Raw genomic sequence first — 26,711 nt, forward strand, 5'->3', positions numbered from 1 at the left:
GCTGTGGTGATGGCAGTGAGACACTTTAAGTACTACCTATGTGGCACGCCTTTTATCATCAGGACTGATCATGCCGCCCTCCAGTGGCTTATGTCTTTCAGAGAACCAGAGGGGCAGGTGGCTCGTTGGCTGGAGGAGCTCCAGGCCTTTAATTTCACTGTGGAGCACAGAGCAGGGGCACACCACTCCAATGCGGATGCACTATCCCGCCGCCCATGTGCCGCGACAGGCTGCCGCTATTGTGGGAAGCGGGAGGAGAAGGAGAGGGAACTCACAGCAACAGATAATCCTGCACAGCTCTCCTGCAGGGCACTCCTAGTGGTGGACATGGCAGAATGGAGGGCCCAGCAGGAGCAAGACACCGACCTGCTACCAGTACTACGATGGCTTGAGAACGAGCAGCGACCTAACTGGGATGAGGTTACCGGGCTCTCTATCGCCACCAAAGGGCTGTGGGCCAAGTTCAATGCTCTAAGGTTGGACAAGGGAGTGCTGCAGCGCGGCTGGAAAGATCCTGCTACAGGTGAGGAAAGGTGGCAAGTTGTGGTACCCAAGTCGCTAAGGCCAGCGGTGCTGGAAGCCTGCCATGGGAGTAGAGGCGCTGGCCACTTTGGCGTGTCAAAGACCCTTCGCCGCCTGCGCCAGGGTTACTATTGGGGCCAGCAGCGTAGAGATGTGGAGGGCTTCTGCCGAAGCTGTGACTCCTGTGCCGCCCACAAAGGTCCGCTGGACCAGTCCCGTGCTCAACTTCAACAGCAACCGGCAGGTGCACCGATGGAGCGAGTGGCTGTGGACATCATGGGGCCATTTCCCCGGACTGATAGGGGAAACCGCTATGTGGTTGCTGCTATGGACTATTTTACCAAATGGCCGGAAGCATACGCCATCCCGGACCAGGAGGCGGAGACAGTGGCTGACACATTAGTGGAGGGAATGCTCAGCAGATTTGGAACGGCAGGGGTTCTTCACAGTGACCAAGGCCGTAACTTTGAGTCCAGGGTGTTTGCTGCCATGTGCGAACGCCTTGGAATTCAGAAGACCCGCACCACGCCACTCCACCCCCAGAGTGATGGCCTGGTGGAAAGGTTTAATAGGACACTGGCCCAGCAGTTAGCCATCATCACGTCAGAACACCAGCGTGACTGGGACACTCACCTCCCACTCATCCTAATGGCCTACAGGTCGGCCGTCCAGGACTCCACCCAGTGCACACCCGCCCTGCTCATGTTAGGGAGAGAACTAAGGACCCCTGCTGAACTGGCTTTTGGGAAACCTCCTGATGCTCCGGATGCGCCACCGGGTCAAAGCTATGCCAGGAAGCTGCAGGACCGACTGGAGTCGGCGCATTCCTATGCTCGGGACCAGCTGGCAAAGGCGGGACTGCGGCAAAAGAGAAACTACGACCTGACTACTAAAGGGAGGCACTTCCGTGCTGGAGAGCTGGTGTGGGTCTACAGCCCGAAGAGAAAAAAAGGACGGTGTCCTAAACTGGACAGCAACTGGGTTGGACCCTGCAGTGTCCTGGAACGAGTTGGGGAAGTGGTTTATAGAGTACAGTTACCACCTAGAGGCAGGAAAGTGGTCCTGCACAGAGACAGGATGGCCCCTTATAAGGGTCGTTCTCCTTCCCCTTTCTCTGAGGGATGCGTGCAAATCCCCCACACTCCAGCTCAGCTGGACTCCCAGCTGGACATGGCTCCCTCCCCATCCCCTTGTTCTCCCCCTCAGTTTCCTGTAGTTCATGCTACCCCTCGGAAGCCAAAGAGGCGACGTCAACTGCCTCCCCGCCTCAGAGACTGTGTTTTTCCCTCGAGGACGAGGAACTTTTTGTTGGGGGAGCAGTGTAATGATCCATGATGGACGTTATTGCTAAATGTGTGTCACAGTTATTGTTCTCTTTAAGTTAGGTTGTTTTGGGGTTGAACCGGAAGGAGATGTGGGGGGTCGCTCTTGGGAGGGAGGTCTCTTTTTTTCTTGTGTGAGTTAGAGTTGGCTGTATCCGGCGAGAGCTGTTCTGTGTGTGTCCGGCCTGATTAAATGGTGTTAGTAACGAAACCTCTGCCTGGTGCTTGGGTGACATAACGGAACGTTACAATAGTTTATTTCCTGAGGTTGTCCTCCCAGTATGTTTGATGTCTTGTTCCCAGTGTTGTGACTCGTCTGCGTGTTCCTTGGTTTATCACTTCCTGTTTTAGTTTGCCAGTGTGATTCCCCTGTGCTTTGTGTCTAGTTTTGCTTCCCCCTGTGTTATTAGTTTCATTTGCCTCACCTGCTGTGCCCTGTTGTTTCCTCTTGCCCTGATTACCCAGTGTGTATTTAAGCCCTCAGTTTCCATCTGTTCTTTGTCGCGTCTTTGATGTTTTGTGCCCGCATGTTCCAGTGTTCCTTGTGTTTTCCCTTCGTCACCCCTCCGTAGGATTTTGGTGTTCATTCTCCTCCCAGCCTTAATAAACCTCTTTTAAGTTATGTTTACCTCTGGAGTCCTTTGTGCTTGCCCTTCCTCGCCCGTTTCCTCCCCTGCCATGACATCATCTGGGTCCTTTAGACACAAAACATCAGACCAAAACACACATTCTTTTCCAGTAAATCATCAGCATGTGATTTTGTTGTCTCTCTACTATGCAGTCTTATTTCTGTCTGCTGTACAGAGTTATTTCAACACTTTCACCTTGTTGTGAAGATTAATTCTGCAATATGCAACTTGATGCTATATTTCTATTTGAATTATTATATTTACGATATGTCTAGTGTGAAGCTTATTTACACTTCTCCCTTCAGTACACGGCTGCAAACATAATTGTAAGCATCCAGTGACTTATATGCGCTGCAACTTCTCTCCAGTGTAGACGCTGGGTTTCTCCACCAAATACACGTATATATCCGCCCACGGATACTGGGCCACTTGCTAACATACCACAGGGATCGGAGTCGGTTGCTGGTGGTCAAAATTAATTTTTGCAGGTAGTTTTCACGATCTTTCGTTGATAATCACTTCTCGTACATTGAAGTGCTTCCGTTTCCATCATTGTTTACAAACAGTAAATGGGTCTATTCCCCACACCTGTGCCCCCAAAGCCTTCCTTATACAAAGCAAAGATTAAATCTCAAACCTGTGCCCCCTGGTGCCCAAGTGACAGTACTACATGTAGAGTCCCGGTTGAAAAGATGGTCTCTTTAACTGATGGTTTACGATCCTTTTATTTGAAATGCCTTGCACGTGAACACACCGTAAGAGCTACAAAATATACAGAATAAATATACATTAATAACTCAAACAGTATGTTGCCTTTAACCTTTTCCTTTGCTTTAAATTACAACCTTTTAACATTGTTTTCTATTATTTCCTGCACCATGAAACTAAAACGAGATATGCCATGTTCCAACATTCTATGACTTTACACAACACAACACCGAAGCTTGTAAACCTTAGCATGACTAATTTACATGAGCACCCTCTAGTGGATGCGAACGTAATTGCAACACTTAATAGCAATCTGTATGCTTCGTGAACTATAACTATATATGCATTGACACAACAAAATGCAAATACCAACCTTGTTCCCTCATCAACCAGGTGCTGAGCAACCCTTTAGAGCTTAAAATTATGCCTTAACAATTCTTTTCTCCGTCCTTTACCGTGGAGTGCACCTTCTCTCTGTACACTGGACTTCGCGCTACTGCTGCAGTTTGCGACAATCGATTTACGGCCTTGTCGTTCTGAGCCTTTCAAAATAAAAGCATTAGCGGCGTTACTGCTGCAGCAGAATAACAAACACTCATTAATCAATTTACCATAAAGAAAATATCAGGTCAGTTACACTCCCACCAAATCATTAGAACTTAACTGGTAAACAAATGGAGCGATAATGATTTCCTAATGAAGAAATGACCTGTAACCTTAACTCTATGAAAACACATAGCACATAAGAAAGAACCTTAAACTGTAAATTGTAGTTAAACAGTCTCTAATAGCAGAACCAGTTTCTGCACCGGGCGTTCCACTATGGAAGGTTTACTGGAACACTGTCCTTTCTCCATCTTCCTTTCTCCAAAGCGAATCTTTACCTTCCTTACAAGTCCGTCTTTGTCAGTCACTGTTTCCATTACACGTGCTAGTCTCCATTCATTGCGAGGCAAATCATTCATCTTCTCCATGACAACATCTCCAACCTTCAAATTTCTCCTTGGAGTGTGCCATTTCTGTCTCGTTGCAATGTTGGAGAGATACTCCCTTTTCCAACGTGACCAAAACTGTTCTGATAGGTACTGCACCTGCCGCCATCTTTTCCGTGCATAAATGTCCTCTTTGATGAATTTACCTGGTGGAGGCAAGGCTACCTTTGACTTCATAGTAAGCAGGTGATTTGGGGTCAAAGGCTCGGGGCTGTTTGGGTCACTGAGGTTGTCCACTGTAAGAGGCCTGCTGTTCACAATCGCCATTGCCTCATAAAAGAATGTCCTTAATGATGCGTCATCCATTCTGCCTAATGAAAGTGAAGCTGTTGAGCGCAGAATGTTTCGAACTGTCCTGATTTGCCTTTCCCATACACCTCCTGTATGGCTTGAATGAGGAGTGTGCATTTTGAAGTCACACTGTTTCTCGGCCAGAAATGTGATAATGCGATTAGAGTCCACTTGTTTTAGGGCTTCCTGCAGTTCATTTTTTGCTCCAACAAAGTTGCTTCCTTGATCGCACCTTATCTCACTGACTGCTCCTCTTATAGCTATAAAACAGCGGAGCGCATTGATGAAAGCGTCTGTTGTCATGTCGTCCAACATTTCTATGTGGACTGCTCTGCAACAAAGGCATGTAAAAAGAAGTCCATAACGTTTGTGCACTTTGCGAGCTTGTTTGGTTAGAAAGGGACCGAAACAGTCCATTCCACAAAATGTAAATGGTGGGGATGGCTCTAAGCGCTGTCTTGGGAACTCAGACATTTTCTGTTCCTCTGTGCCTCTTCGGAGTCTGCGACATTTTACACATTGGTGTATGAAGTTTGCAACAGCTTTGTTGATGCCTGGAATCCAAATTCCATTTGACCTGATCTCATTGATTGTCAATCCTTTCCCTTGGTGATGCACTTTACTGTGAAAATGAGCTATTATTAGTTGAGTGACATGGTGACCCTTTGGAACTAATATTGGATGTTTCAGTGCGGAGGAGAATGAAGCATCTTGGAGCCTTCCTCCCACCTTAAGGAGTCCATCACTATCAAGAAAAGTGTCCATTTGAAACAGTTTGCTTTTGAGAGGAAGTGCCTTTCCATTCTTGAGCAACTTTATCTCCTCTGCATACTCAGTTGCTTGTACATCCTTTAGAATAACACATTGTGCGTTTTGTCTTTCCTGTACTGTACTGTGGCCTGTTGTTTTATCTCTCTTGGCACAGCGAATCAGTCGAGCTATGGCTTGAGTGGCTTTGTGCCATGAGGAAAACTTTGTCAACTTGTCTGATAAACCTTTCTTCTCTGTTTTGAGCGTGTTTAGTGCATGTACCCTTTTAACCTCTGGATCTCCGAGTGGTACGTTCATGTCAATCTCTGCAGCTGGTGGGATTTCCTTGTTCCACAGAAACTGTGGCCCCTTGAACCAGTCTGATGCAATGAGCTCACTTGCACTTGAACCTCTGGAGGCAATATCTGCCGGATTTTGCTCAGATGAAACATATCTCCACTGCTGGGGGGCGCTGTTGAGCCTTATCTTTTGAACTCTATTGGAGACAAATGTGTGAAAACGACGTGCTTCGTTATTGATGTAGCCTAAAACGACCTTAGAGTCCGTCCAGAAATACTCATCAATCTGTGTCAATCCAAGCTCATCCTTTAACATGGTGCTTGCAGTAATGGAGACAACAGCAGCTGTCAGTTCGAGTCTTGGTATTGTTGTTACCTTAATAGGAGCAACTCTGGTCTTTGCTGTAACTAAAGCACAATGCACTTTATCATCTTTGCTTATATGTCTTAAATATGAGCACTGACCATAACCGCACAAGCTTGCGTCAGAAAAATGATGCAACTCTGTTTTTGCTATTTGGCCAAAGTCTTTAGGAACATAACAGCGTGGTATTGTGATTTTCTCCAAATTCTTTAAGTCAGCTTTCCAGTTATCCCACACTGGCCTTAGTTCACTGGAAATGGGATCATCCCAGCTTGTGCCTTGTTTGCATGCCTCTTGAAGCACTCTTTTGCCTGTGAGTATAAAGGGGGAAATTAATCCCAATGGGTCATAAAGAGATGCAACCATAGATAGGATGCCACGCCTTGTAGCAGGTTGGTCGTTGGGAAGAAAGTGAAACCTGAGTGTGTCTGAGTCTATGTGCCAATGAATGCCTAGTGCTCTTTCAAGTTTAGAGTCATTAAATGCCAGGTCACATGCTTGCTGTGGGGAGGCACGTTCTGATGGTGGAATGCTTTCCAACACTGTTTTGTTGTTACTCACAAACTTGTGTAGTCTGAGGCTGCCTGATGCACAGAGTGTCTGAGCCTCCTGAGCTAGCTGAATAGCTTCCTCGATGCTTGCCGTGCTTGTTACACCGTCGTCCACATAGAAATCCTTTATTATGAACTGAGATGCAAGGGGAAACTGTGTCTCATTTTCTTTTGCAAGATGTTTTAATCCATAATTGGCACACCCTGGTGAGGATGCGGCGCCAAAAAGGTGAACCTTCATTCGAAACTCCTGAGGCTCAGTGTCCAGGTTGCCATCTGTCCACCATAAAAATCTTAAATAGTCTCTATCTGCTTCATACACATGAAATTGGTGGAACATTTTTTCAATGTCACACAACAGTGCAACTTGATGCCGTCTGAATCTGATTAAAACACCATTTAGACTGTTCAACAAATCTGGCCCTGACAGCAAGTGATCATTGAGACTGTTACCTTTGTATTTTGCTGAGGCGTCGAAAACTACTCTGAGTTTGTCTGGTTTTTGGGGATGATATATCCCGTGGTGGGGAATATACCACTTTTCTCCTTCCTTTGCTTCACTGTGCACTTCCTCAGCATCACCCTTCTCTGTGACTTCACTCATAAATTTTACATATTGCTCCTTGTACCTTTGGTCTTTCAACAGCTTGTTTTTGAGGCTTTGAAGTCGCACAGTGGCCATTTGCTTATTGTCTGGTAAGTGAGGTCTCTCCTTAAATGGAAGTGGCATTTCATAATGTCCTTCATTGTTTTTGTAAATGCCTTCCTTCAATGTATTCAGAAAGAGAATGTCATCCTGAGACACTGATCTGTTATCCTTGTTATCATCCTTAAAGTCAGACTCGAGAACCTTGAGTGCATCAGCTGGGGTCATTAAAGGAAGCTCTTTGACTGTGACTCTGTGACACACAGCAGACATGGTAAAAGAGTCACTGTGGGATGATGTGGGTCCTACAATACTCCAGCCCAGTGCTGTTCGGACTGCATAGGGTTCGTTCTCTCCTCCTAAGATTACCTGCCTTGGAGCTAATGCCTTGGAGCAATTGTAGCCAATTAAAAGCCCAACTTCACATTCTAGTTGTGAAGGAATCTCGTTCACTATTACCTTAAGATGATTCCACTGTCTTGCCGTTTCACAGGAAGGAATGTGGGAGCGATTAACTGGTATACAGTCTTTAGTGTAAGCAGGAGGGAGTTCAATCATTTCTGAGGAGTTGTAGCCTCTCACCTTAAGACCTAAGACACGTTCACTTGGCACAACAGCCTCTTTACCAAGCATTGTAGTGAGCCTTAACCTTATTGGGGTGGACTTAGCCTGGAGATCATTAGACACATCTTGGTCAATGAACACCGTGTCGCTTTGGGTGTCTAAGAGTGCATAAACAAGCCTTTCTTTACCTGGTTGTTGCTCTGAAGAAACCCATACTGGTATGATCATGGAAGTGCTTACACATTGTTCATTGGTTTCTACATTGAGTGACAGGGTAGTTGCAGCCTGTTCTGTGTTGGTCTGAATTGGGTTTGTGGCTGATTTAGCATTGTCGTAGTTGAAGTCATGCAGACAGGTAGGGTGTTTTTTCTTACACATTTCACATTCAAGTCTGTAACGACAGTCCTTTGCACTGTGTCCGGGCTTGAGACAGCCGTAACAAAGCCTTTTCTCTTTTACATATTTCCTTCGTTCCACAAGTGATTTGCCTTTGAACAGGGGGCAGTTGTGAAGTTTGTGTCCGTTGTCTTGACAGAGCATGCATGGTAATTTAATGTTTGACCTTTGTTTTGTGTTTTCTGTCTCTGTTACCACCTGTGTGTGTAGAACACTGGAGGTGAGCCCTTTTTCTTTCTGGTAACTTTTACCGGTGGTTTTGGTGAAGTCTGTAGAGTGGAGAGCCTGAAATGATGTGATTGGATTGCATAAGATCTCTGCTTCAGAAGACATGAACTCAGCAAAGTCCCTTAAACTTGGAAACCTTCCACTTTCTTTCATGCTCTGAGTGGCTTGACGATTCCACCTAGCTGCTGCCCAGTTTGGTAACTTCTGAACAAGCTTTTGGTTCTCCTCACAATCATTGAGAATGTTTAAACCTTCTATGTGGGGCATAGCTTCATGACATGTTTGAATGAAATCAGCAAATGCTCTAAACCCTGTAGAGTCATTCGTTTGTATCTTTGGCCATTTTGCGAGCCTTTCTCTGAACGTCTTCTGTACAACTAATGGATGTCCATACCTTTGGTTGAGGCGTTCCCAAGCATCCTTGTATGCGTCACTGTCGTTTCTGTAGAAGATGCCATCAAGCATTTGTCGAGCTGAACCTCCTATATATTTCTTTAAGTAGTGCAGCTTGTCTGCGGGTGAGATGTTCTTTTTATCAACGAGTGAAATAAATGAAGCTTTCCACTCGATGAACTGTATTGGGTCACCTGTGAACGTGGAGGGCTCTGGCATTGGCAGTCTGTTCATGGCGACACTGTCCTGTAATGCTTGGGCTAAGCAAAGGATGTTTGCTTGTGGAGGTGAGTCGGATACAATGTTACTGTTAGTGACTTGAATGGGAGCAGAAACTGTGGGGGCCTTCTGAGCTGGTCTGCTACAGTCAACATGAACACTGCTCTCACTCTTTATCTCCTGATCATAAGTTATCAGTCTAGCTCGTGCAGCCTTTAGCTCCCTTTCAGACTTTAGTCTCTCTAACTCACGTTTCTGAGATTCAGGCTCCTTTCTCTGCCTTTCCTCTAAAAGTTGAATCTTTTCCTTTTGTTTTTCTTCTTCTAATAACACCTCATACTCTGCTTCCTTGGCTGCTAATTCAGCGGCAGCCTCTGCTCTCTTTACGGCTACTACTGACCTTGGAGAGTTTGACTTACTGGCAGATGAGGGTTTACTTGAGTGAGTGACCAATGAACTGTAAATGGATTGAGCATAGTCTGGTTCAAGAAGCTCGCGTAGGCGTGTCTTCACTTTGCCGCTGTCATAGTCATCTATGCCTGAGAGTCTTTCGTGTGCAACCTTGATAATGTCTTTTGTGACTGCTTCGCATGCATCTATAAGTCGCCTTGTGTCACTAGAGGGAGTAATGCTTTCCCTAATTTCTGCATACAGCTTTATGACATTGTCTCTTTCTTTCTCTAAGATGTCCATGAGTGAGGCAATTTCACTGTTTGTTATGTCTCCTTTTAACTGCTCTCGTGTTGTACGTATTTGTTTTTTCCATTGATCATAGACTTTCAGAAGTCGTTTTCCCCTTTTATGGGCCTCCTCCTCCTGATATACTTGCATTTTTTCTGTAGGCCTCCTTTGACGAACGGAGCATGGAGGCTCCTCTTCCTTGTTCACCTGGAGGTCCTCTGTGGACTCTGTTTCCTTTTCAGATATTTCCATGCTGAAGATAGGGCAATACAGTTGACCATCAGATCCCAGAAGACGTTGATTGAAGCCGTGGAGCTGGAACCTTGTAACAGCTTTCGCTGGGACCTCGGTGCTGAGCGCGGGTTGAGCTCTTCTCAGCTTGAGTCGAACTCTCACTCAGCTTGGGTCAAGCTCTTACTGTAGCGTCCCGGTTGCAAAGATGGTCTCTTTAACTGATGGTTCACGATCCTTTTATTTGAAATGCCTTGCACGTGAACACACCGTAAGAGCTACAAAATATACAGAATAAATATACATTAATAACTCAAACAGTATGTTGCCTTTAACCTTTTCCTTTGCTTTAAATTACAACCTTTTAACATTGTTTTCTATTATTTCCTGCACCATGAAACTAAAACGAGATATGCCATGTTCCAACATTCTATGACTTTACACAACACAACACCGAAGCTTGTGAACCTTAGCATGACTAATTTACATGAGCACCCTCTAGTGGATGCGAACGTAATTGCAACACTTAATAGCAATCTGTATGCTTCGTGAACTATAACTATATATGCATTGACACAACAAAATGCAAATACCAACCTTGTTCCCTCATCAACCAGGTGCTGAGCAACCCTTTAGAGCTTAAAATTATGCCTTAACAATTCTTTTCTCCGTCCTTTACCGTGGAGTGCACCTTATTAAAAAAAAAAAAAAAAAAAAAAAAAAAAAGACAAATAAACACTATCTTAATCTTAATCTTAATCTTAATCTTCTCTCTGTACACTGGACTTCGCGCTACTGCTGCAGTTCTCGACAATCGATTTACGGCCTTGTCGTTCTTAGCCTTTCAAAATAAAAGCATTAGCGGCGTTACTGCTGCAGCAGAATAACAAACACTCATTAATCAATTTACCATAAAGAAAATATCAGGTCAGTTACACTACATATCAAAATTGGCGACAAAAATTCCTGTTTTGATTTCCTTATGGCCTCTCCAGTGTTCCTTTGCTTTAAGTTCAGTGTGAGTCATCTTCAGATTCAGATTTCAGATTGCTTTATTGTCACTGAACCTTCAGCGAAATTTCCATTGCAGCTACCGTTTAAAAAGACAATAGTAAAATACACAGTAAGTTTGAATAAAATAAACTAAAATGTGCAGAATAGTGCAGGAAGGAAGTAATTTCCAGCCTCCCCCTTATTAAGTGGGAGGGATTATGTGCAACTCAAGGGCATAGGAAGGAGTTTACTACTGGGGGGGGGGGTGCATATCGGAAACCTGACAGATCCGTAAATACTCGGAGCAAAGCATAAAAGCTGCTATTTGATCTTTTACTTTTTTCTTTTTCAAATGTTTCTTGGAAAAACAGTGTTGTGTATACCTATATTATTGCATGTATAATTTACATATATACAGTCGCTTGCAAAAGTATTCATACCCCTTGAACTTTTCCATATTTTGTCACATTACAACCACAAACATAGAGAAAAGGAGGCTGAATACTTTTGCACACCACACTTTTCAGTTTTTTATTTGTAAAAAATGTTTTGAATCATGTATATTGTGACAATGTAATGTGACAAAATATGGACAAGTTCAAGGGGTATGAATACTTTTGCAAGCCACTGTATGTTTTATAATCATAAGACGTGGACAAACCACCAACCAAAATGGCTTGAGTCTTTTATGAAGCATAATGTCATTCCAGGCTGTAGGGCTTACTTTATCAGCTGGCCGCACTGGTACTACTACAAAGGAGTATTAGGGCCACATTGAGAAAAAAAAATTGTGCATTTTGAGAATAAATTCAAAATTTTGAGAAAAAAGTCAAAATGTGCAGATTAAAGTCACTTCAAGTCAAACAACTACCATGACACGTCTTATATACCCTCCAGGATGTCTTGTATTATGAGTTAGTAAAACTATACTTTAGAATCGGTATTAGTAACAAGGAAATTATTTCTCTTTTAGGACATAAACACGATGTAGTGATAAGTATGAGGATATTAAAGAGAGAGTGCAGAAAGCTGCATCTGCTCAGAAGGAAAAACCACACAAACTGGCAACGGTTAGATGGAAGGATGGCTGCACCTTCGTACAGTACAGAGGGGACATGTAGAACCACAGCTGATCAAGTTGTTTCTACTGTTGGAATATGATAAATGCTACATACATTTACTTACGTACGTTTACTTCCCTGAGAAATTTGTCTGGAAAATAACTTAACTGATTAAAAATACAGAAGCTTACAATGTTCTGTGTCATCATGAACTTTGTGTTCTGACTGTACAATGAATCACACTGATGAAGACTACACAATGATAGAAATGGAGACTTCGAGGTCACCCTGTTGTTGAAATTATCTGTTTTCCACATTCTGTTTTGTAAATGATGTAATCAAGACTGATATGCTCTGACTATATGACAACTGTAACTTGAATTAGAAAGTGCCAGTACTTCATGCCATCTCACACGAGTATGGTATGCAGTTCTGACCCGGATTAATCTATAAACTGTTTGGGAATGGCTTTATTAAATTTAATATTAGGACTCCTTAATCTGTTTGTTTGTTTTGTCATTCCTGTTCGATGAAACGAACACGCAGAAACCTAAAGGCTTAAGCAGCAACAGCACACACATTCTTCTTGGTATTATTTTAAATTCCTTCACTACCCAAGGCACTTTGTAGCAGATGTGGCCATTATTTGACTTGAAATGATGACTTCGACAATTTTGACTTTATTCTCAAAATGCACAAAATGCTCAAAATGATTTTTTTTCTCAATGTGGCCCTCACACTCCTTCATATACTAGCAGAAGTGCAAAGTTTGATATGTTTTATTGGTCGAAAACATTTAATAATGGTCAAAAATGCATTTATGTAGGCTGACTGGCAACAGAACTGGTTCTTTAATTAAACAACTTTCTGACATGAAAGAATCCTTACAGATAATGTAATGAACAAATTATCCACTTTTTAATATCAACCTCAAGTTAAAAAAAAAAAGCTATTAAAATATGCCTATTCAGTTTGAAACTCTAATCTAATCGAATCTAATCAAAATAAATATCAATAAAAATAATAAGAACCAAAAGAAACAAATAAGTGATACCTCCGACGTTTAATAGACAAGCTGTGTGTCTCTTTACAGCCCTGCATTTAGCCAAACAAAAGGTTAAAACCATTGGTCTAAGCGGAAGAGCCAAAATGATTTTTCCACCTCTCATTTGAATTCATTGCAAATTGACTTCTTGTCCAGTAAGTAAACTTTATCCTCTGTATGAAAGTAAGTTGTGTGTGGTGCTGTAGGAGGTTGGGTTCTCTTGTTTAATGTTTTATTTTGAAAAGTGTCTTCACTTTCCTGATTACCCAATGTGTATTAGTACTCTTGTCCTCCCCCTTAGTCTTTGTGGTTTCCAGAATACTTACAAAAATACCTTTTTGTTATTATTCTAATGGACTGCCCTTCTTTAGTCTTCTTTAACGCATCCTTTGTTTTTTTTTAAGTGATTTTAAGATCTCTATCCCTTTCCAATTACATCTGATGTCAGCAGGTGCATTCCTGTCTAATGTTCAGATGACCTGTTCCTCCATGACAAACAAGAGAGAGAGATTATAAATTGCAGTGAAGTCCAGCAGGTCCAGCAGTGAGGTGTTTACTAAAGACCATCGCAGTCCAGCTGAAGAGAACACATTTGTTTTGAGCTATGACTGAAGCAGAGATATACAAGCTGTACAAGGGGGTCTATTTGCCTTCCAGTTTGCATCCTCCTGAGTGCCTGAAGTACTATGAGGAGTTTGCTTTTTGCAAAGATGACATTCTCATAGTCACATATCCTAAGTCAGGTGAGTGGTTAAATTTCCATTTTTTAAGTAAACAGCTGTGTTAATCACGTTGTGTTTTCCTCATGATCATTGTCACAACTTTACAACAAACATGAACAGAGAGAAAATATCTTAATTGATGAATCCATGCAGCTGTCATTTTCATCCAACTGCTAAACCGCTACTTAAAAAGCCATCAGTGACCCAGCTGTCTTAGCTAATTATAGGCCAATCTCCAACCTTCCTTTTCTCTCAAAGATTCTTGAAAGAGTAGTTGTAAAACAGCTAACTGATCATCTGCAGAGGAACGGTTTATTTGAAGAGTTTCAGTCAGGTTTCAGAATTCATCACAGTACAGAAACAGCATTAGTGAAGGTTACAAATGATCTTCTTACAGCCTCTGACAGTCATTATTAGAAAGCATTGCATAAATTTTCATTGTTATGCAGATGATACTGAGCTTTATCTATCCATCAAACCAGATGACACACATCAATTAGTTAAACTGCAGGAATGTCTTAAAGACATTAAGGACTGGATGACCTCAAATTTCCTGCTTTTAAATTCAGATCAAACTGAAGTTCTTGTACTCGGCCCCACAAATCTTAGAAACATGGTGTCTAACCAGATACTTACTCTGGATGGCATTACTTTGGCCTCCAGTAACACTGTGAGAAATCTTGGAGTCATTTTTGACCAGGATATGTCCTTCAATGCACATATTAAACAAATATGTAGGACCGCTTTTTTGCATTTGTGCAATATTTCTAAAATTAGAAACATCCTTTCTCAGAGTGATGCTGAAAAGCTCATTCATGCATTTATTACTTCTAGGCTGGACTATTGTAATTCATTATTATCAGGCTGTCCTAAAAGCTCCCTGAAAAGCCTTCAGCTGATCCAAAATGCTGCAGCTAGAGTACTGACAGGGACTAGAAAGAGAGAGCAGATTTCTATTGGCTTCTCTTCATTGGCTCCCTGTTAAATCTAGAATAGAATTTAAAATCCTTCTCCTCACATACAAGGTCTTGAATAATCAGGCCCCATCTTATCTCAAAGACCTCATAGTCCCATATCACCCCAATAGAGCCTAAAAAGAGGATTAATGTTGAAACTGAAAATATTTTAATCCACAATATGAATTTGAATGTAATATAGCAATGTTTTCCTCAACACATTAAATAAAATAAAATATTATATTTTTCTTCAAAAATAACATCAGGGAAAATGAGAATATTTCAAGTTGATGAAAGTTTGCAAATATTTCAGATGAAAAACATGATGTGATATCAGCATAAATCCCAGAAACAAGAAACAACAAGCTTTCTAGTTTCTGTCTTATTCCATTTCTTTCTTATTTTCCATGAACTGACAGATCCTGTGTGATAAGGCCTGTCACTAAATTCAGGAGGTATTTCCTCCAGAAAAGATTGAAACCACACATCGCAGGCAGGGAAAACAGAGACACGGGTTTACCTCAGAGGTCCTTTACCTCTCACCTGGTTACAAAGTCCACTTTTCGTTTGGCTAGCTTAAACCACTGATCAATAGAATTGATTGATGGAAACAGGTTAGAGCGCAGGTCTTGACCTATTGCAGGGTTAACACAGACAGAGACAGACAACCATTGAGCCTCAACTTCACACTAAAGGCCATAGCATACCTCAAGCTTTGTATTTAAAAATGTGGGAAATTATCCGCCGCTTAAAATTTCAGTGATGTCATCACCCAATTTGCATAATTGGTTATTTGCATGTAGTTGCAATCGAGGCTGTAGGAGAGATGTTATTATCTTTGGAGAGACAAGTGTAGAAAAAAACACCCTAAATATGCTTAGAACAACAAATGAACTTTATGAAATAACTTAATAACTTTTAATGCTTTGCCTAGACTCACATTACAGAGATCAGTTTTAACAAAAACACTTTAGGGTGCAACTGCTAGCTACTTTCAACCCTCCTCTTTTATCTGGGCCACTGGTGCCAATTTGTGTAAGAAAACTCGCTGTCCATTGTCTCAAAGGTTGATGAAAGCCGAATCGAGGGACTGGGATGGGAGTGGAGGGAGTGGGTAGGCAGGTTCAGTGTTTAAGTGAAGGTTCGTGGGTTTGAGGGTGCAGTCGTAGTGAGGGAAGTCTGGGTAATGCCAAGTGTATGAAGAGACGCAGTAAGAAGGCTTTATGTACACAAAACACAACGAGAACGTGCTCGCTAGTCACTTTTTGGAAAGAAAAGGAAAAAAAAAAAAGCCGCTAAGTTGGCAACACTGAGCACAACCGAGGTCCAGTTGTTTTTCCAGGCAAGGCTAGTGACAGAGTTTGATTTGGAGCGGCACAGGCATACTTTTTTAAAAATTATTATATTAAAATACGGGAAATTTACAGGAAAATAAAAATACGGGAGGACGGCGGGACAGAGGGGTAAAATACGGGAGTTTCCCGGCCAAAACGGGAGACTTGACAGGCATGGGCCATAGCCAGCCAGTGACTCACACCCAGCACTGTCTTGCTGTGGGCCGATGGTGCTAACCACCACACCACCGCGCTGCCCTAATGCCAAGTTCGAAAAAAGTGGAAAACAGATATCAGCTTCTGAAACACAATTGGACTGGAATTCTATACAGCCTGCAGCTCAAAATGTGTAATAGCAATGTATGAACCACTTTCTTTTTTGGTGATTTGACTGATGGGCTTTAAATTTCACAAAGAAAAAAAAAAGATCCCATTACTTTTACGTAGGTACGAGTTGGATGCAGGAGATTGTTCCTTTGATCGTGAGTGGAGGAGATCCAGCCTCAGTTGAAACCCTTCCTACCTGGAAACGTATTCCATGTCTGGAAGCGCAAAAGCCCTCCAGCACTTTCCATTTCAAAAGGCCATCTCCACGGATGTTTGCAACACACTTCCAGTACAACATGATGCCATCATCCTTCTTTGAAGTTAAACCAAAGGTGTGTCTGCTGCCTAGGTTGTTATGCATTAGCTCAAGATTTAGACTATGCTTGGTTCTGCATGATGTCTGTGAAAGTGGATATCCCTAAATGAACCCCTAATATTCCTAATTTCATTGGCTCCCTGTTAAATCTAGAATAGAATTTAAAATCCTTCTCCTCACCTACAAGGTCTTGAATAATCAGGCCCCATCTTATCTCAAAGACCTCATAGTCCCATATCACCCCAACAGAGCACTTCGCTCTCAGACTGCTGGCTTACTTGTGGTTCCTAGGATACTTAAGAGTAGAATAGGAGGCAGAGCCTTCAGCTTTCAGGCCCCTCTTCTGTGGAACCAGCTCCCAGTTTGGATTCAGGAGACAGACACCCTCTCTGTTTTTAAGATTAGGCTTAAAACTTTCCTTTATGATCAAGCTTATAGTTAGGGCTGGATCAGGTGACTCTGAACCCTCCCTTAGTTATGCTGCTATAGGCTGCTGGGGGGTTCCTGTCACGTCCTGGGCCGTTTGCCCAGCGTTTTGTATTTAGTTTATTTCCTGAGCTTCTCCTCCCAGTATGTTTGTCTTGTGTTCCCTAGTGTTGTGATATGTCTGCGTCTCTGTCCTGAGTCTGTGCCTGTTCCCCGTGTTTAGTCAGTATGTTCCTTGGTTTGTCACTTCCTGTTTATTTTGACAGTCTGGTTTTCCTGTGCTTTGTGTTCAGCTTTGCTTCCCCTGTGTAATTAGTTTCATTTGCCTCACCTGTTGTTCCCTGCTGTTTCCTCTTGCCCTGATTACCCAGTGTGTATTTAAGCCCTCAGTTTCCATGTGTTCCTTGTCGCGTCGTTGACGTTGTGTGTCCGTGTGTTCCTGTGTTCCCTGCGCCTGCCCTTCGTCTCCCTGTGCCTCCCTTCCAAGGTTTTTGTATTTTTGTGTTTCCCCGGTGGAATAAACGCCCTTTTAAGTTACCTCTGGAGTCCTGCGTTTTTGCCCTTCCTTGCCCGTTTCCTCCCCGGCCATGACAGAACGACGCGACCATAGTAAAGACCCTGCAAGCTCCGGCCGCTACAACGGCACTCGCCTGGCGCTGGGGGGACCAGCTTTTTTGAATGGTCCCCGGCGACGCCGCTCACCGCCCCCGCCTAAACCGCAGGTCTGCCGCGTGGGCGGACTGTTTTTGGCGCCGGCCGCTCCCTCACCTGCCTCTCCGTTCGCTCGCCCCTCTTCCCTCTCACAGACGGAGCAGCAAGGGAGGAGGAGGGTTTTCCGGCAGCTGCGGGAGGAGTTTTTTCCGGCGCCGCGTGGTATAACGCCACGGCTATCCCAGCCGTCTGCACAGGCGAGTCTTCAGCCTGCTTCCGTGGGGTGGAAGTTTGGCTCTCAGCAGCAGAAAGAGCAACTTCAGCCCGTCATGTACTCTGCTGCTTCCTCCCTCTCAGAGGAGAGCAGGAAAATTCTGATCCGAAGAGTGGACCGATTATGCTTGGACTTGTTATCTGACCCGTGTAAGGAGGAACAGGAAGCCATCACCACCAGGCTTCAAGACCTGATTGCCAGTTTCCCTTGGCTGTTGGACTCCTTGCACGGGTTAGTGAAAGACTTTGTAATCACCACCCTTCACCTACAGCCAGCACCACAGACCACTGCTGCAGCCTCTCAGCCACTCCTGTCAGTTCCCTTAGCTTCTTCCCAGTGTTCCCAGTCAGCTGTAGCTCCAGCTCCCCCTCAGTCGCAGTGTTCCCAGTCAGCTGTAGCTCCAGCTCCCCCTCAGTCGCAGTGTTCCCAGTCAGCTGTAGCTCCAGCTCCCCCTCCGTCGCCGTGTTCCCAGTCAGCTGTAGCTCCAGCTCCCCCTCAGTCGCAGTCCCAGACCCCTCAGTTAGCTCCAGCTCCCTCTGCTCACCCTGCTCCAGCTCCCTTAGCTCCAGCTTCCCCTGCACCCGTACCTGTTCCGCGGGTGGGGGCAGCCACGGACGGGCTGACCTCTGCACCCGTACCTGTTCCGCGGGTGGGGGCAGCCACGGACGGGCTGACCTCTGCACCCGTACCTGTTCCGCGGGTGGGGGCAGCCAGGTCCAAGCCTTCGCATCGGTCTTCTGTGTTAGCTGCAGCAGCAGGGTCTCAGTCAGCCTCAGTCGCTCTCCCTCGCCTTCAGTCAGCTCTAGCTCCAGTCGCTCTCTCTCGCCTTCAGTCAGCTCTTGCTCCAGTCGCTCTCTCTCGCCTTCAGTCAGCTCTAGCTCCAGTCGCTCTCGCTCGCCTTCAGTCAGCTCTAGCTCCAGTCGCTCTCTCTCGCCTTCAGTCAGCTCTAGCTCCAGTCGCTCTCCCTCGGTCCCCAGTGTCAGCTGTTTTAGTGCCCTCTCAGTCAGCTCCCTCTCAGGCCCCAGTGTCAGCTAGCTCTCACCTCTCTGTTTCCACGCAGCCAGATCTCCCTAGCCCTCAGGCTGCTCCCACGCAGCCAGCAGCGCTGTCTCGCACTCAGTCTGCTCCAGCCCCTGTAGCTCTCCCTCGCACTCAGTCTGCTCCAGCCCCTGTAGCTCTCCCTCGCACTCAGTCTGCTCCAGCGCCTGTAGCTCTCCCTCGCACTCAGTCTGCTCCAGCCCCTGTAGCTCTCCCTCGCACTCAGTCTGCTCCAGCCCCTGTAGCTCTCCCTCGCACTCAGTCTGCTCCAGCCCCTGTCGCTCTCCCTCGCACTCAGTCTGCTCCAGCCCCTGTCGCTCTCCCTCGCACTCAGTCAGCTCCAGCCCCTGTCGCTCTCCCTCGCACTCAGTCTGCTCCAGCCCCTGTCGCTCTCCCTCGCACTCAGTCTGCCCCAGCCCCTGTCGCTCCCCCTAGCACTCAGTCAGCCCCAGCTCCTGTCGCTCCCCCTAGCACTCAGTCAGCCCCAGCTCCTGTGGCTCCCTGTCCACTCCACTCTCAGTCAGTTCCAGTAGCTCTTCCTCGGTCCCCAGTGTCAGCTAGTTCCTGGCCTGCTTCCACGCAGCCAGTCGTCTCCCGGCCTGCTTCCACGCAGCCAGTCGTCTCCCGGCCTGCTTCCACGCAGCCAGTCGTCTCCCGGCCTGCTTCCACGCAGCCAGTCGTCTCCCGGCCTGCTTCCACGCAGCCAGTCGTCTCCCGGCCTGCTTCCACGCAGCCAGTCGTCTCCCGGCCTGCTTCCACGCAGCCAGTCGTCTCCCGGCCTGCTTCCACGCAGCCAGTCGTCTCCCGGCCTGCTTCCACGCACCCCCCTGCACCTCGGCTATTCCCCGAGCAGCCCCTGCTGCTCAATAAAGCAGCAGTGTGTCCTGTTCCGCGGTCCCAGCCTACGCATCCGGTGCCTCACTATGTAGGCCCCGTTCAGCCCATGGGCCCCGCTCAGTCCGAGCCGGTGGGGGTCTCCGCTCAGTCCGAGCGCCCCGCGCCAGAGGGTCCCGCTCAGTCCGAGCCGGTGGGGGTCTCCGCTCAGTCCGAGCGCCCCGCGCCAGGGGGTCCCGCTCAGTCCGAGCCGGTGGGGGTCTCCGCTCAGTCCGAGCCGGTGGGGGTCTCCGCTCAGTCCGAGCGCCCCGAGCCAGGGGGTCCCGCTCAGTCCGAGCCGGTGGGGGTCTCCGCTCAGTCCGAGCCAGGGGGTCCCGCTCAGTCCGAGCGCCCCGAGCCAGGGGGTCCCGCTCAGTCCGAGCGCCCCGCGCCAGGGGGTCCCGCTCAGTCCGAGCGCTCCGCGCCCGGGGGTCCCGCTCACTCCGAGCGCCCCGCGCCAGGGGGTCCCGCTCACTCCGAGCGCCCCGAGCCAGGGGGTCCCGCTCAGTCCGAGCGCTCCGCGCCAGGGGGTCCCGCTCAGTCCGAGCGCTCCGCGCCAGGGGGTCCCGCTCAGTCCGAGCGCTCCGCGCCAGAGGGTCCCGCTCAGTCCGAGCCGATGGGGGTCTCCGCTCAGTCCGAGCCAGGGGGTCCCGCTCAGTCCGAGCGCTCCGCGCCAGAGGGCCCCGCTCAGTCCGAGCCGGTGGGGGTCTCTGCTCAGTCCGAGCGCTCCACGTCGCCCGAGGGTTCCCCACCAGAGCCCGGGGTCGCCCGTCTCCGCCGCCGCATGCCCCGCGGTCGGCCTCCAGTGTCTGCTCCCCGTCGCCGCCGCCGCATGCCCCGCGGTCGGCCTCCAGTGACCCCTCCTCGTCGCCGCCGCCGCTGGGAGCGCGGTCGGCCTCCAGTGACTCCTCCTCGTCGCCGGCGCCGCTGGGAGCGCGGTCGGCCTCCAGTGACTCCTCCTCGTCGCCGCCGCCGCTGGGAGCGCGGTCGGCCTCCAGTGACTCCTCCTCGTCGCCGCCGCCGCTGGGAGCGCGGTCGGCCTCCAGTGCCTGCTCCTCGTCGCCGCCGCCGCCGCTGGGAGCGCGGTCGGCCTCCAGTCCTGTCTCGTCGTCGCCGCCGCTGGGAGCGCGGTCGACCTCCTTGAACTGTGTGTATTTTTGTTTTGGTTTTCACATGGACTCCCCTGAACTGTCTGTTTTCCGCCTTGGATTTCCCAGCAGACCTCCTGAACTGTTTTGCCTCTTCGCCTGGGTTTTGTTTCGACTGTTTTCCCCTTGCCGGCTGCTGTTTTTGTTTTGTCATAGCTCCTGAACTGTTCCTTGTTTTGACCCCCTGTTTTGGACATTGGAGCTCTCCGGCCTTGTGCCGTCGCTTTTTGTTTCGTCCGGTTGTTTTTTGTTTTCTCATCCCCGTGTTTTGCTCTGGTTTTATTTCTGGTTTTGGCCGTCGGGAGCCGGCCTTTGAGGGGGGGGTACTGTCACGTCCTGGGCCGTTTGCCCAGCGTTTTGTGTTAGTTTATTTCCTGAGCTTCTCCTCCCAGTATGTTTGTCTTGTGTTCCCTAGTGTTGTGATATGTCTGCGTCTCTGTCCTGAGTCTGTGCCTGTTCCCCGTGTTTAGTCAGTATGTTCCTTGGTTTGTCACTTCCTGTTTATTTTGACAGTCTGGTTTTCCTGTGCTTTGTGTTCAGCTTTGCTTCCCCTGTGTAATTAGTTTCATTTGCCTCACCTGTTGTTCCCTGCTGTTTCCTCTTGCCCTGATTACCCAGTGTGTATTTAAGCCCTCAGTTTCCACTTTTAAGTTACCTCTGGAGTCCTGCGTTTTTGCCCTTCCTTGCCCGTTTCCTCCCCGGCCATGACAGTTCCCATAATGCACTGAGCATTTCTTTTCTTTCATCTCTTTTCACTCTGTTTATAACCCACTCTGCATTTAATCATTAGTTATAATTAATCTCTCTTCCACAGTGTGTCCCTTGTCCTGTCTCTCCCCCCCTCAGCAGATGACCCCCCCTCCCTGAGCCTGGTTCTGCTGGAGGTTTCTTCCTGTTTAAAGGGAGTTTTTCCTGCCCACTGTCACCAAGTGCTGCTCATAGGGGGTCGTTTTGACTGTTAGGTTTTCTCTGTAATTATTGTAGGGTCTTTACCATAATGCACCCAGAGGTGACTGTTTGTTGCAATTTAGCGCTATATAAATAAAATTGAATTGAATTAAATATGATCACACAAAGTGGAAATGTGGATATTGATATTCAAACATTCTGTTTGTGAGGAGCAGCCAATTAGAAGAAAGCTGGACACGTTAATGAGGAGTGTTTTGAACTATGGATCATACACAAAGCTACTCTTGGAGCAGAGTTTAGATATTAGAATAATAAATGCTGTCTCTGGAGCTTGAAAAAGGCGACTGGACTTCTTTTTGTTTCTTGAAGACGTTTCACCTCTCATCCGAAAGGCTTCTTCAGTTCTCAACCAAATGGTGGAGAGACCCAGGTATTTAAACCCCTGTGGGCGTAGTCCCCTGGAGGTGGTTATGACCCTCTATTGATCATGTGCGTGAACACATGTGCCCAGGTGTGAAGGGGGCGTGGGTCATATTTAATCAGTGGTTTCAGTTGAAACCAACTTAGGACTCCGCTCCATTGTTTCCTGTGGCCTATTGAGGTCACTGGAACAAAGGTGTGAATGGGGGTTGAGACGTCTGGGAAGGGAGCTCAGGACAGCACTGTAAGCGGGGGAAAGTTGGTGACGTAATCCACCTCCTCTGTTCAATGATGGTTGTTCACAGTGGACATAGATGGCTTCTTTCACTCCTCTTTCAAACCATCTGTTTTCCCTGTCCAAAATGTGAACATTGGCATCCTCAAAAGAGTGCCCTTTTTCCTTCAGATGCAGATGTACTGCTGAATCTTGTCCTGTCGAGGTGGCTCTTCTATGTTGTGCCATTCGTTTGTGAAGAGGCTGTTTGGTTTCACCAATGTAGAGGTCCGAGCACTCTTCACTGCACTGAACAGCATACACTACATCGCTGATCTTGTGTTTGGCGGGTTTGTCCTTGGGATGAACCAGTTTTTGTCTTAGGGTGTGACTTGGTTTGAAGTATACTGAGATGTCATGCTTGGAGAAAATTCTTCTGAGTTTCTCTGACAAGCCCGACACATATGGGATGACAATGTTGTTCCTCTTGTCCTTCCTATTCTCTGTAGTTTGTGTTTGGCCTTCATTCCTGTGCATCTTAGCTGATTTGATGAAGGCCCAGTTGGGGTAACCGCATGTTTTGAGGGCTTTCTTAATGTGTGTGTGTTCCTTATGCTTCCCTTCTGCCTTAGAGGGAACACTTTCCGCACGGTGTTGTAGGGTCCTGATCACCCCAAGTTTGTGTTCCAGAGGGTGGTGGGAGTCTAAGAGGAGATACTGGTCTGTGTGTGTGGGCTTCCGGTAAACTTCAATGTTGAGGCTTCCATCTTCCTCGATAAGCACCGCACAGTCCAGGAATGGTAACTTGTTATCTCTGGTGTCCTCCCTGGTAAAACGTATGTATTTATCCACTGAGTTAATGTGACGAGTGAAGGCTTCTACTTCTTGGGTTTTGATTTTGACCCAGGTGTCATCTACATATCTGTACCAGTGGCTAGGTGCCTTCCCTTTGAAAGAACCAAGAGCTTTACTTTCCACTTCCTCCATGTAAAGGTTGGCTACAATGGGAGACACTGGGGAGCCCATGGCACATCCATGCTTCTGTCTGTAGAATCCATCATTGTATTTAAAATATGTTGTGGTAAGGCAGAGATCTAAAAGTGCACAAATCTGATCTGGGGTGAAGCTGGTTCTGTTCAGTAAGGAGTCGTCTTCCTGTAGTCGTCTTCTGACGGTCTCCATGGAGGAAGCCACTCTCTCCAGTGCAAGACTTCCTCCATTCAGGAGAAGAAGGCCATCACAGCCCTAAGCAAGGATCAAAACATCACCATACTGCCAGCCGACAAGGGGAGGTGCACGGTTGTGCTGAATTCATCGGATTACCACAACAAAATTACTACACTCCTCAGTGACAACAATACTTATGAGGTCTTGAGACGTGATCCCACAAGCAACTACAAGAAAAAAGTTGTTTGCTGCCTGCAACAACTTGAAAAGGAAAAAGCCATTGACCGCCCCACTTACTACCGCCTGTACCCTGGAGAAGCCACTCCATGCATTTATGGACTCCCAAAGATCCACAAAGAAGGAGTCCCACTTCGACCCATTATCAGCAGTATAAACTCGGTCACCTACAACATTTCCAAACACCTCGCCACCATCTTATCACCGCTTGTTGGCATCACACCCCACCACATTGAAAACTCTACAGATTTTACTAACAAGGTCCAGAATCTTGTACTGGATCCAGATGAAACCATGGTGTCCTTTGATGTGGTTTCACTTTTCACTTGCATACCCACAACTGAGGCAGTGGAGACCGTCAGAAGACGACTACAGGAAGACGATTCCTTACTGAACAGAACCAGCTTCACCCCAGATCAGATTTGTGCACTTTTAGATCTCTGCCTTACCACAACATATTTTAAATACAATGATGGATTCTACAGACAGAAGCATGGATGTGCCATGGGCTCCCCAGTGTCTCCCATTGTAGCCAACCTTTACATGGAGGAAGTGGAAAGTAAACATGCGGTTACCCCAACTGGGCCTTCATCAAATCAGCTAAGATGCACAGGAATGAAGGCCAAACACAAACTACAGAGAATAGGAAGGACAAGAGGAACAACATTGTCATCCCATATGTGTCGGGCTTGTCAGAGAAACTCAGAAGAATTTTCTCCAAGCATGACATCTCAGTATACTTCAAACCAAGTCACACCCTAAGACAAAAACTGGTTCATCCCAAGGACAAACCTGCCAAACACAAGATCAGCGATGTAGTGTATGCTGTTCAGTGCAGTGAAGAGTGCTCGGACCTCTACATTGGTGAAACCAAACAGCCTCTTCACAAACGAATGGCACAACATAGAAGAGCCACCTCGACAGGACAAGATTCAGCAGTACATCTGCATCTGAAGGAAAAAGGGCACTCTTTTGAGGATGCCAATGTTCACATTTTGGACAGGGAAAACAGATGGTTTGAAAGAGGAGTGAAAGAAGCCATCTATGTCCACTGTGAACAACCATCATTGAACAGAGGAGGTGGATTACGTCACCAACTTTCCCCCACTTACAGTGCTGTCCTGAGCTCCCTTCCCAGACGTCTCAACCCCCATTCACACCTTTGTTCCAGTGACCTCAATAGGCCACAGGAAACAATGGAGCGGAGTCCTAAATTGGTTTCAACTGAAACCACTGATTAAATATGACCCACGCCCCCTTCACACCTGGGCACATGTGTTCACGCACATGATCAATAGAGGGTCATAACCACCTCCAGGGGACTACGCCCACAGGGGTTTAAATACCTGGGTCTCTCCACCATTTGGTTGAGAACTGAAGAAGCCTTTCGGATGAGAGGTGAAACGTCTTCAAGAAACAAAAAGAAGTCCAGTCGCCTTTTTCAAGCTCCAGAGACTACTATGACCTGGATGACTGAGAATCTACACAGACAATAATAAATGCTCTTTACTTTTACTGTAGTTATTCTTCTGTTTATGTCAGGCAGTAAAGCAGCCAGAGAAAGGAAAAATGACCTGAGTGCACGGGGTCTTTAAAGGTAGTGGGACTTTACATATGAGCTACATAATGATTTTGTGATATCACATCATCATTCCAGGTCATATATCTCATGAGGAACCCCAAAGATGTGTTTACGTCTTCCTTTCACTACCACAAGATGGCGACATACCTGGTGAAACCAGGCCCACAGAGCGAGTTCTTCCGCAAGTTCCTTGATGGAAGAGGTTCTTCTTGTTGTTACAGCCGTGGAACACACAGTGTTTGACTGTAATACTGTCAGTGACTGTGATCAAATGTTGTATAATTATGATATTTTGTTTCTAGTTATATATGGATCCTGGTTTGATCATGTAAAGGGCTGGTTGAATGCTGAAGATAAGGAGTGCATCATGTACATCTCCTATGAAGAGCTGATAATGGTATGAACTAGAGTAAATGTCCACTGAAACACTGAAAGTCTGTGTAAGAACACGAGCTGAATGGTTTGTCTGCGGTGCAGGACCTGAAGGCCTCTGTGACCAGGATCGCTCAGTTCCTGGAGAAGCCTCTGGACGCAGAGGTGATAGAGAAGATAGCAGACCAATGTTTGTTCAAGAACATGAAGAAAAACAAATCGTCTAACTACTCGATGATTCCAGCTAATTTGTTCGATGAGACAAAGTCTAAGTTTCTCAGAAAAGGTGAGTTTAAATCTGAATGAGGAATTAAAACCTATTCAGTGTACACACAGTAGCAAATTACATGCTGCATTTCCAATAAAGAAACAACAACGGCTTTAATCGGGATCGGAATACATCATGTACACCTGTTCTTTCAGGTGGAATCTAATTCCTTTGTGTGTTTTTCAGGAATTGCTGGAGATTGGAAGAACCAGTTAACAGCAGCAGAAGCAGAGCACTTTGATGCTGTGTACAAAGACAAAATGAAAGATGTCAAATATAAATTTGTGTGGGATTAAATTAGCGTGTGGTTTCACAGTTGTAGGCTTCAAAAGAGAAGTTCAGAAACCCAATATACCCCACTCATATTATAGTATTTAATCATTAGTTATTAATCTCTCCTCCACAGTGTGTCTCTTGTCCTGTTTCTCCCTCCCTCACAGCAGATGACCCCCCCTCCCTGAGCCTGGTTCTGCTGGAGGTTTCTTCCTGTTAAAGGGAGTTTTTCCTTCCCACTGTCACCAAGTGCTGCTCATAGGGGGTCGTTTTGACTGTTGGGTTTTCTCTGTATTATTGTAGGGTCTTTACCTACAAT

At 46.4% G+C, this 26,711-nt stretch overlaps 2 protein-coding genes across 2 annotated transcripts; one reads left to right on the forward strand and one right to left on the reverse strand.

The window, feature by feature from the left end:
• Window positions 1-3,129: 3,129 nt before the first annotated feature.
• LOC115798771 (uncharacterized) lies at window positions 3,130-5,533 on the reverse strand. Its single transcript, XM_030755727.1, has 2 exons — window positions 3,555-5,533; window positions 3,130-3,235 (listed from the first exon to the last, which is right to left on the reverse strand). The coding sequence occupies exon 1, from the start codon at window positions 5,530-5,532 to the stop codon at window positions 3,955-3,957; it is 1,578 nt and encodes a 525-aa protein (XP_030611587.1). The 5' UTR covers window position 5,533; the 3' UTR covers window positions 3,130-3,235; window positions 3,555-3,954.
• Window positions 5,534-13,413: 7,880 nt separating this feature from the next.
• Window positions 13,414-26,611, forward strand: LOC115798637 (sulfotransferase 2B1-like). The gene is made up of 6 exons (XM_030755549.1): window positions 13,414-13,628; window positions 16,345-16,556; window positions 25,555-25,681; window positions 25,782-25,876; window positions 25,957-26,137; window positions 26,306-26,611. The coding sequence occupies exons 1-6, from the start codon at window positions 13,490-13,492 to the stop codon at window positions 26,413-26,415; spliced, it is 864 nt and encodes a 287-aa protein (XP_030611409.1). The 5' UTR covers window positions 13,414-13,489; the 3' UTR covers window positions 26,416-26,611.
• The last annotated feature ends 100 nt before the right edge of the window (window positions 26,612-26,711 follow it).

The sequence above is a fragment of the Archocentrus centrarchus genome, chromosome 19 (genome assembly GCF_007364275.1).
Source record: "Archocentrus centrarchus isolate MPI-CPG fArcCen1 chromosome 19, fArcCen1, whole genome shotgun sequence".
Taxonomy (NCBI): domain Eukaryota; kingdom Metazoa; phylum Chordata; class Actinopteri; order Cichliformes; family Cichlidae; genus Archocentrus; species Archocentrus centrarchus.

Excerpts from the sequence above, each read along its gene's own strand:
- LOC115798637 (XM_030755549.1), top strand. The coding sequence starts at position 13,490 with ATGACTGAAGCAGAGATATACAAGCTGTACAAGGGGGTCTATTTGCCT. Across the intron at positions 16,557-25,554 it reads TCTTTGAAGTTAAACCAAAG|GTCATATATCTCATGAGGAA; the intron begins GTGTGTCTGCTG and ends TCATCATTCCAG. Across the intron at positions 25,682-25,781 it reads CAAGTTCCTTGATGGAAGAG|TTATATATGGATCCTGGTTT; the intron begins GTTCTTCTTGTT and ends TTTTGTTTCTAG.
- LOC115798771 (XM_030755727.1), bottom strand. The coding sequence starts at position 5,532 with ATGAACGTACCACTCGGAGATCCAGAGGTTAAAAGGGTACATGCACTA.